Below are 11,346 nucleotides of genomic sequence, written 5' to 3' on the forward strand. Positions count from 1 at the left end.
GAGTGGAGTGAAGATGATATGGATGGAAAGAAGAATACATTGAGTACAGAGAGGAGAAGATGAATAAGTAGCACAGCTACATTCTTCTCTCCATCCATCCTTTGCATCCATACAGTACATGCATGCTTTGCTTCTCTCTAGGATTATTCTCCTCCTGCTCCATCCATACCCACTTTCCTTTCCTCTAAAATCATTCTTCACTTATTTCATTCAAACCCACAGTCCTCAGTGGTACTTATCTTCTTCTTCTATCCATACTCATTACTCTTCTCTCTGCAATCATTTACTTTACTTCCATCCATGCATGCTCTGCTTCCTCTGTTTCCACTCTCCTCCGTGATCACTCTCCTCCATCCTTGCCCACTCTTTTTACCCCCCGTGGTCAATATACTCTGTTTTCATACTTGCTTACCTTCCTTCTGAGCGCTGACAGTGTTCCTGCACTGCCATTTATGACCATGACTGGCCACTATTCTATAATTACCTCCATTCATTCTCCTTTGGTCTGTGATAATTCTTCTTCCATCCTGGATAGATCAATTAAAAAACAAAGAAGTAGACAAAATAAATGTATTTCTTACACAACTACTTCCACAGTAACAAAATAACTACACACTTAGCCTAACAGCACTTAACCTAGCAGCACTAGGGTCATCGGTTCCAACCCCAACCACAGCACTACCTGCCTGGAGTTTGCATGTTCTCCCTGTGTCTGGATGGGTTTGCTTCGGGTACTCCGGTTTCCTCCCACACTCGAAAGACATGCTGGTAGGTTAATTGGCTCCTGTCTAATATGTGTACGTATGAATGGAGTAGGGGACTTTAGACTATAAACTCTTTAAAGACCAGGACTGATGTGAATGTACAATATATGTAAAGCGCTGTATACATTGATGGCACTATATAAGTAACTGTAATAAATAATTAAATACACCCATCAGAAAATGCCCCCTCTCTCAATTATATTCCATTCATGAATTGGTGTACATTTGCTATTTACTATAATAACAAACATGGAAAAGGAAGCATGCCCAAATATGAAACTCATATTAAGCTACTTTCATATTAATGTAGAACTATAGGCCATACTTTTATTTTATACATTTTGGATAGAGTAAGAGGGGGTTAGGACCCCTCTCAGGTTTTCTTTGCAACCTGTAGCTAAAACAGGAAGTGAAAGGAAATTCAAAGTGATGCAATCTCTGGTTGTCACCAGGATCACTAGAACTAGAGTCCCCATTGGACGATTTCCCCACTATTACTGTTCTATGAACATCCCAAAATTTGGGATTTTCCCATGCTTTCACTTTCAGTGATAATGATAAACATGTATATAGAGAGGATTGATCTCCCTAATGAGGGCACAGGCAGTAATAAAAACCTGATCAGTGTTCAAATCTCTCTCAATTCTATTTGAAACTAAAGAAAACAATTTGCCTTTAGTTATACTTTATTTTCTGCAGAAAATATACTCTCTTTCTCCTTTAACTTGCCACCAAGAGCAGTGTGTTGAAGTAATAAATAAAATCTGTTTATGATTTATTAAATCAGCACCCCCAATTGAGTTGAAACATGGTACTAGGTTATGCTGCTATTGTGTTAGGATAGCATTGTACTTAGCTGAGGAATTGTCTTTAATATGGAGGTCTATGATCCAGAGTGCACTCTAATAATTTTGGTATGGGACTTTATCATTTACATTTTTTGTCCCTGAAACTAATCATTGAATGCTGACCATGCATTTAACTTTGTATAGCTGATTGTGAATTGGTTGATGCCTGCTGCTTTCTGCAGAGATGCCATATGGCAACAATGCTGGCTCATTAAAGTAGTAATGGACTCTATGTTAGCTAATGCCCCATACACACGTGCAGATTATCTGCAGACTTTTGTCTGCAGACTTACCTTTTCTATGTAGTGCAAGGGCCTGCCGGATTGCATACAAATTGAAAATGTTTAGGTTTGACCTCATATTACATGGTTTTGGTAAGTCTGCAGACAAAAGTCTGCAGATAATCTGCAGGTGTGTATGGGGCATAAGATAAACTGCTCCCCTAAGGCACGCAGCCTTCTATACAGAGCAAGAAAGAGAAGTGAGCAGCACCTAATGGTCTACAACAGAAACAATTGCAGGTGATTATGGTGAGATATTTTTTTTAAATGCACGTTTTTCCCTTTCCTAGATGGGTTGCCGCCTTTGATGTGAAGTTTAGCCTTTTTGCCTCCCTCGGGCTCTTCTATTCTGATTTATTGAGCTGTTACAAGTCAGACACTGAAATTATCCTTCTCTTCAAAGAGTTGGGAAAAAACACTATAATAGACAATTGTAGGAGCACTAACTGTACCTGTTCATAAAACTGCATTCTAGATAATTGGAGTGTGTTTATAAATGAAATTTAGATTGTGATTGGGATTAGTACCTTCGAATTTGGATGTGCCTTGAAAGAAACACAATTTGTAAGGAAATGCAATTATTTGAAAATGATGTGTTTTGTGTGAGCCCTTGAATATAGTCCTACATATGTAATACAGCTATTTAAAAAAAAAAAAAAAAAAAAAAAATTAACATAAGCAGTTTTAAAAGGAATTTTGTGTACACGTCATCACTACTACTCCTGAGCTGAGTGATCTTGCAATCAGATCCTAAAAGACTCATTCAGCCTTCAGGACCTAAAGAGTAACTCCACTTTTGTTGAGAAAGATAAATTCCCCTCTGGGTGATTAATGTACATTGCAGGGATTTTAACAAACTTTGCTGCAAAACACTATATACTGTTATTCTGAACAAATAGGTGTTTTTTATCTATGTGAGGGGTCTTTGAATTTTTCAAAACAAAGGGCCAGTTTACTTCCTTTCCTTTAGGAGGGCCAGACTGTGGCTAATGGGAGTAGAAAATGCCCTGGCATTGGTGGGAGTAAACAATGCCATAAGCTTGGTGGTTAGTGGTAGTAAAAAAATTACATCATTGGTGTCAGTGTGAGGAATAGCACCCCTTCATTGGTGTCAGTGGGGGAATTAGTTACCCATCTCTGTTGTCGTTGTCAGGAATAGTACCTCATTATTGGTGTCAGTGGGAGGAATAGTCCTTGTATCACTGGAATGAATAGTGCCGGTTAAAGGGCCGGCTAAAGGCAAGCAAAGGGCCACATCTGGCCCACGGCTGCAGTTTGGAGACCCCTGTTCTATGTCCATGTGGAGAGTGAATCTGTGTGAGAGTGATCCTATAATAATCAATCAGCTGAGGAACTTTCAGGGATCTAATGAGTAAAGTGGCAGGGACTGGATTCCTATAGACATGATTTCCTTTTTGGTGTATCTCACCAAATCATCAAAGCTATCACACAAGCAGGGTATTACATCTCTGGGTGATGTCCCTACACCAACAGTGTACAGGACACCTCCAGGTTGCCTTATTGCATTTTACAGAAAATGACAGCGCTGCAGATTGAAAAAGAAAGGTAATTTTTAATAACATTTAACTACATTATGACTTGTGGCACAATTGTATACGCTATATATATATTTTTTTTTATTTGCTTTTTTTTCCAATGAAAGTGGAGTAAACATTTAAGCTGGCCATACAGTGATTGAAATTCAACGAGTCCACCAGGGACCGTAATTTTATTAGTGTGTGGGCTATCCTTCTTGACTTCTGTCAAAGGAACATGTTGAAAAATTTTCCATCAATTAGCGGCTGCAGCCAATCAGTCACAGCGACCGTTCAGTATATTCTGACAGCAATGGGTGCTGCTATCAAAATACAATGTCCTGAGGGGAGGAGGGGGGGGGGGGGTATTTTTTCATTCACCTTGTCAGTGTGAATGAAGGAATATGACAGGGCTGAAAGATGAAAAAATTAACAGTGTATGGTCAACTTCAAACTGGCCATATAGTCGTAGAATTTAATTACAAAATTTTATTTTTCCAAATATTAATTCTATTTTTCCAAAGGTTAGTGGGGTCAAATTGATGATAATTTTTAATGATAAGATCGTAAAGAAAAGTAAAAGGACCACAAATGGAAATTTTTCTCCAATGAATAAAATTCAAACAGTAATTATGTTACAATTTTTTGTTAGGGGAAATCATACATACTGTGATGCACACCTTCTAGGCACAAAAGAAACCCGTTTAATATGTCTGAAATTCCATTAAAGTGGCAAGTCTGGACGAAATTTTTAGGAGCTTTCGAACAAAATTTTTTTAAAAGCCCGTTATAGCTTGCATTAGGGTTGAAAAGTTGGGAGCCGGCTCCGGGTCCTCTGTTTCCATTGCCATATTGGCTGTCTCTGCCACATGGGCGCTTGGGAGCTAGTATGAGTTTCCCTGTTCAGTTAGAGCAGGGTGCAAACAGAACAATAAAGCAAGAGGATTCCCCCCTCCATGGCTGCAGAGCTCTTCAACTAGGCATCCGGCTCAGTTGCCATCTTGTTCACGCCCCAGCTATTGAACAAAGCTAGTTGACTCAATGATGGCAAGATCAAATGTTCTGATGAACAATTGTTCTGAAATTCTGTACGAATATCCAAATGAAATTCTACTGGTGTATAGCCAGCTTTAAACTGCCAAGTTCAGGTGTATATAGAGAAAATAGTATACATTTGACCTGTAGGGTATACTGCCAATTATGTTAGATACGTTTTCTACATCAAACAAATAGTATTCATTATATTGTTATCAACGTTTAATAAAGCTGCAACTTTTTAAGTTGGCTTTTGGCCCCAGTGTATTTCACCCTGGTTGTGGAGTCATCTTTAAAATTACATCATATATGCCCAGATTCAGAATGTCAACACAGTAGACTGACAAAGGAATGGAGTTTAATAAAAACAAAAAAGTTTTTAAAATGTACAAATTTGCATAGAATTATATCTCATATGCCTGAAAGAATATTTTCTCTTTTTGTTATTTTTTTTTCTCTATTTTTTCTATTATGTTTACTGTAAATATAGGTGTAATGTTGAATTTTGGTTTGGTAGAACCTTTATCTGTTTTTTTTTTTTGCTGTTCCCTGTTTGGAATGTTTTTCCTCACCTCCTGTCACACAGACACAACTGGAAGTAAGTGGAAATCTCTCCAACGTAATGCGAAATCTCACCTCTGATAACCGTCTTTGGAACAAATGAAGTGTAACTAAAGGTCATTTTTTTTTTTTTTAAGTAAGGGGAGGTTATAACTCTCACTTTTTTACCATCTGTGTCCCATGGGGGAGATTTCCCTTCACTTCCTGTCCCATAGCTAAAACAAGAAGTGAGAGTAAATCCCTCCAAAGGGTGTCATCGGGGTCACCAGAACTAGTCTCTCCATTGGAAGATTTCCCCACTATGATTGTTCTGGTGTCACCTCAAAATTTGTGATTTTCTTTTACTTTCACTTGCAATAACGGTAAACATGACAGGACAAGGGTGAAACTACCTAATGAGGGCACAGAAAGCAGTAAAACTGACAGGTGTTCTAGTCCCTCTATACTTTATGCAAAACTAAAATAAAGTTTTGCATTTAGTTACACTTTAAAAGAGGAATATTTTAAATATGGGGTTATGAGAAGCATATGATGGGGGTACAGGTCTGGATCTCTGAATAATGTAAAAAAAATAGTTGTTAAAATGTCACTAATGTAATCAATAGGTTATAAACTATCACCATTATGAAAAAGCATTGGGTCCACTAACCAATCAGCGATCAGATCCAGTGTCTTTATACTTTCTGGTATTATAGCTTGGTATATTGGCACGGTCAAAGTTAGGTTGCGCGCACCCTCTGTGCAGCCCTACGTGCACCTATCTTTATTTGCCATGTCTTCAAATATGTCAGTAATTTTATCTGGCTTGTGTATTTGTTATTTGCTACTTAGGGCCAGGTTCACACTGGTGCGCTGTGGTTTGGCTGCAGTGCCGGTGTGTCCACAGTTTTAGTGCATTTTACCCACAGTCCCATAGAGTTAGGCCACGTGTATTTGCAGTGTATTCTGAAAGCTAATAGCACAGATAAAGGGAATAGTTCTGCAGTCAGGCAAAAGGGGTAATGGGTACAAATTGGTCAATCCATTAGGGGAGTTTTGATCATAAAAAGTTAAAAGAGAAGTATGGGGTTTCCTTTTTTCCCCATTTATACCTACCTAGGTAGATGCAGCATCGATCCTATGCTGCATCTGTCCCCTGGCACCTCTGCACTGAGAACCGAGCAACCGAGCGGTGTTCGATCACTCAGTTATGACAGTCAGCAGCTCTCCGCTCTGCCTCCTCCTCGCTCATTGGAACGCTGGGCTGTGAAGGGGTGGGGAGCGACCAGCTCAGGCTCTCAGCAACTTGCTGATAGGCTGAGCCGGGTATCGGTCCAGGCACCTGGCGGATCCCAACTCCGTGGTCATGATGACGCGGTGCTTGTACTGACATTCGGGACGTCAGCAGAGAGCGGACTTCAGCCCGCTCTCTGCTGAAAACGGGTCACAGTAGTGCAGAATGAACTGCGCTCATGTGATCCATAGGAGATGTACAGCTGAACAAGCTTTGGCTGTACATCTCCTTTAAGAATGCCTGTTTGATCAATTAAATCACTACTGTATAAATATATGTTAATTTGCAGGTGTGACATACAGTACTGTCCAGCCATAGAAAACACCTTTGCCATCAAAATATGTGAATATGTGTTTTTAGGATATTTTATAAGTATTATTTTTTTAATATACTACATAGTGATCTATGATGTTCTTCATCCAGATAAAATGCTTGAGAGTTTTGAATTTAGGAATTTGTTTTGCTCTTTCGAGCCTATAACTGAGGTGTGAACTGCATTACCTAGTATGCTGTGTTGTTGCTCCCTCTGGCAGTACAAGTATGAAGGTGATCAGCCAGGATAGATTAAACAGGAAGACCTGTAATTTGTTGTAAGAGGAGAAAATACGTGTGCTGCTGTGTAATTTGGCAGATCAGTATGTCACAGTACATACAACAGGCATTTGCATGTTTTCTATGATCTTTCTTGACAAAGCTATCAAACTAAGGCCCGTCTACCTGCAGGCAGGTCATAAAAAGAAGACCCAAGGTGCTTGTAAGAGTACTTATGAGGTGTCATAAAAAATGAGGGCAAGCAGTACTTAAGAAGTAGGCTGCCCTTTCAGGGAGTGGCTTGGAGAGGGAGTAGACAGTGTGGACATAAATTTAAATCTTTAAAAGCCAAGCCGTAAGAGACATTCAACTCAAACCATTTACTAAGCTGTGGCTGAAGAGTGACTGCAGCTGCAATGAGTCTTATTGAATCAGACTACTCTGAGTATGAGCAAGATGTGGAAGATGGAGCAGATGAGACATCTGACCAGTCTGTTGGGAAATTCCAGGGGACAACCACTGAGAGTGAAGTAGAAGAAGCCAAACCTAAGAAAAGGACAAGGCCAGTGAGGTCAAAGGCCAGGCGAGTAGCGGCCAATGTCAGGGAACGAAAAAGGATCCTGGACTACAACCAGGCATTTAATGCTTTGCGTCTGGTTCTCAAACATGACCTGAGTGGCAAGAGGTTGTCCAAAATAGCAACCCTGAAGAGAGCCATTAACAGGATATCTACACTGTCCATGTTCTTGCACTCCAGCCCTCCACAGAAGTGGAGCTGTAGCCACACTGATTGCCACCTTCAATATTGTGGGCACAGACAGCCAGAAGTCAAAGACAGCAGCCCACAGGCCTACTTGGTGCCACCACAGACACATCACGCTGTCTCTGCAAATCCAAGTTATGAGGAGGCCACACAACCTCAACAATGTCCCTCTCCTTACTACACCAGACTATCACCTGAGGCCCCATACGTGCAGAGCTCCTATGGAAGCCCAACAGAGGACAGTTCCATGCCAGGCTTCCCATACTACGCACATGGGAGCTACAGTATTGGTGTTAGGGGCAGCTACTATCAAAACCACATGGACAGTTTCACAGAACCAACTCCTGGACCATTTACTTGGCAGCTTGGATGCTTTCAAGGATCAACATACCAACATTCTCTCTCCATGCACTGACAAAATACTGGTAAATTTATAAAACTTTCTGTGTTCATTCGGACACCTTCGCAGACGCACAAATGCAAAGACAAGGCTTGATCTAAAGAACAATTTGCCAATGCAAGATAAAGTTCTGGACTAATTAGCTTGTATCAGACCTGCAAGTGTAAATACTGTAGGCAAAAAATTCTGTGAACTGCTTTAACTCAGGGGTAAGACATTTGCAGACTGTGAATATGTTGTAGTAATATTTAAATCTGAAGACAATGGGGTTTATTTACTAAAGGCAAATCCATTGTGCACTACAAGTGCACTGGAAGTGCAGCCACTGTAGATCCGAGGGGGACATGCATTGCAGTGCACTTGGAAGTGCAGTCACTGTAGATCCGAGGGGGACATGCAAGGAAAATAAAAACAGCATTTTTGCATGCACATAATTGCATGATAGCAATTAGCAGAGCTACCCCTCATTTCAGATCTCCCCCTTAGATCTACAGAGACTGCACTTCCAAGTGCGCTTGCAGTGCACTTGTAGTGCCCAGTGGATTTGCCTTTAGTAAATAAACCCCAATGTACTCTTATTTTTCTTATAGATTTATCAAGGACGTAAATTCACTTTCATTCTAAGCACAAAATGGATTGCCATTTGGTAATTCAAATATTTAATGATGTTTGTATGACTGAACAGCTTTTCTCAACTGGCTTAATAAGAATTTTTTTTTTTTAAGTGACGTTTTACCAGGTAAACTATTACATTGCCTGAGCTGTGCCACAATAGACAGAAATATCACAAGGTTTATTCAAAAGAATGATTATGTGCACTAACCCAAAGTAACCTATAGCAATGGAACATATAGTCACATTGGTGAAAAACTGCTGGACGGTTGCCAAGGGTTTTTGCTTTTTAGCTATAGTATACTAAAACTGCATTTGTAATTTCCTATACGTGTAAAATGGGGGTGTTGCCTACAGCTACAAACTAAATCATTGCTTAATTTTGTAACCTGTACGCACAAAAACTAACATTTGCTTTCTCTGGCTGCTATGGGCATCACCACCACTTTCCACTTCCCTAGTTTTAAAAAGTAACATGATGGTAATGCTGTGTGATTATGATTTCACTGTTTCAAAAAGAAAACCTGTTCTGGAAGCCATGTTGAGTTTGCTTTTTTTAACCTTTGAAAATACTATTTACATGGCTCTTCTGTTGATCTAATTTCTTTAGTACTCTGACCAGCAAAAAGTATGCAGATCTTTAGTTCTGACTTCACTGGCTGTATACTTATTCCAGGTCAATTGCTCAGAAAATATGGAACATATATTTACATATAATATAGATGGATGCATTTAAAATGGATGAAAATATGTAAGACATAAAGCTATCATGACAACCAGCCAACTAGAATTGCTAGAAGAAGGTCATCAATGGCTGTCTCCATATTTCTGGTAAAGTTTTTCTTTTAATGATTATTCTCAGCACAAATATCAGTGTAGTATATTTAAGATGAGACAGTTTATTTCTGCTGATTATTAATGTCATTATTTTACAGCCTAAATATAAAGTTTGTATTTTGGAGGGTCAGACTGTGTGTAATATTTCCAGTCCTGTAGTGGAATGTGAAGTTCTTTATGTCTGTACAGAGTACATCAGTACAGTACCTTCAATACTTGTGAATGTTATGGGTATAATTAAATTGTGAGGCCGTTGTAATTTCCCATTACTCTTCATGCTGTATTTAAATTTGTTTTTGGAGCTGCTCCCTGTTCCATATATTATCAGTATTAAATCTACAGGTCTCTCTTTTTTGACAACAAGAGAAAGTGAGCCATTATGTCAGGATTATCAGCCTGGGGCTACTATTGTATTCCTCTAGTATTCATGAGCACAGCATGTTCGAGGTTGTAGTTCAATGCTATCTATCACAGACAGGATAAGTGTGTGACCCATGGCAATATTCCCATTCAATCCATTTTCATGGTTGTAGTAGAAAAATGTCAGCTATAAGATGGTTTCTGTTGGCAAAACCTTCAATTTGTTTTGATGAGCTCCTTTAAAATGTCCTTGTAATAGGGGCTTCATTAATGTATTTATTCTCATATGTGATGTCACTACCAAACAGTTTACATTCTCTCATAATGCATTTTAGGGGTCCTCAACAGGTTAATTTTTTTCAGACATTGATATACCATGTACAAATTAAGCAAAATGAAACAAAGACAAATTATTTTGTTATTTGAAAATAAAGATTTTATATTCTTTATACTTGGTTGTTTTTTCTTTTTTAACCAACAGCAACATTTACAGTTTTAAAGATGAATTCCAGATATGGCAATTTTTACATAGCTTGGATCACTGTAAGTATGCATATGTCATACCTGTGTGCTTGCTCCTGGAAGCTGGAAATCACTGTAGTAGACACCACTACTACAGTGATCTCCTCCTTCTTCCAGGTCCTGTGGTGAGCAGCTGCCCTACTGTATTTTGAATACAGGAGGTCACTCACTCGGTACAAGTGCCATTTGCAGAATACTTTCTATCCTTTTAATATATGCAAAGTGTACTCTGATTGGACATCACACTCTTTTGAAGTGATGTCACACTCTTTACCTCATCCAATCAGAGAACACATTGCATTCATTGAGAAAATATTACGTGTTTTCTGAATATTGCCTATCCTGAGCAGGCAACAGTGCAGTGACCTGTTAGCTAGCAGCAATCACTGTAGTAGTGGTGCCCATTAAAATTACTTCAAGCTTCCATGGGGATCAGCCAGGTATGACACATACTGTACATACTTGTACCAGACTGGACCAATGTAACTATGTAAAAATTGCCATACCTTGAATTCAGCTTGAAATAGGTCGAGAGGGGAGTGCATTTTATGGGAACAATTTGTTTTAGTATTTTGCTTCAATGTTGGAGAAAACAGACAAAGATAAAATACTCTTTGCAACTATTTCCATAATTACTTCTCTTTTTCCGGCCAAGCCTAACATATTTACCAAAAATAATATTTTATTCCTCAGAAGGATAAGGACAGTAAATGTATGTTGATGTTCTGTGTATACTAAATATATATATATATATTTTTTTTAAACATTCATTTTATTTAAGTCTTCCTCGTGACAACAGTACTATCTGCATCAAAGCTAAATAAATTCAGACATATGTGAATCTAGGCAGGACATGTCACAAACGCATTTTAAACTGAGCATTAAAAAAAAAAAAAATACGGAGGCCATGTGCAAATCTTGAACCTGTCTAACCTTTCTCCAATGCCTCTCTTTTGGTCAATAAAGGTACCCATCACATTAAAAGACCTTTTGAGGTCTTATGATGGGTACTAGTCAAGCTCAT

General features: G+C 38.9%; 1 protein-coding gene across 1 annotated transcript; it reads left to right on the forward strand.

Moving 5' to 3' along the window:
• Window positions 1-7,244: 7,244 nt before the first annotated feature.
• Window positions 7,245-8,006, forward strand: BHLHA9 (basic helix-loop-helix family member a9; the record flags this gene model as incomplete). Its single annotated transcript, XM_082246933.1, has 1 exon — window positions 7,245-8,006. One exon carries the CDS (start codon window positions 7,245-7,247, stop codon window positions 8,004-8,006), a length of 762 nt encoding a protein of 253 aa, XP_082103059.1.
• Window positions 8,007-11,346: the final 3,340 nt, after the last annotated feature.

The sequence above is a fragment of the Pelophylax lessonae genome (assembly GCF_965119305.1).
Source record: "Pelophylax lessonae genome assembly, chromosome: 2".
Classification (NCBI taxonomy): domain Eukaryota; kingdom Metazoa; phylum Chordata; class Amphibia; order Anura; family Ranidae; genus Pelophylax; species Pelophylax lessonae.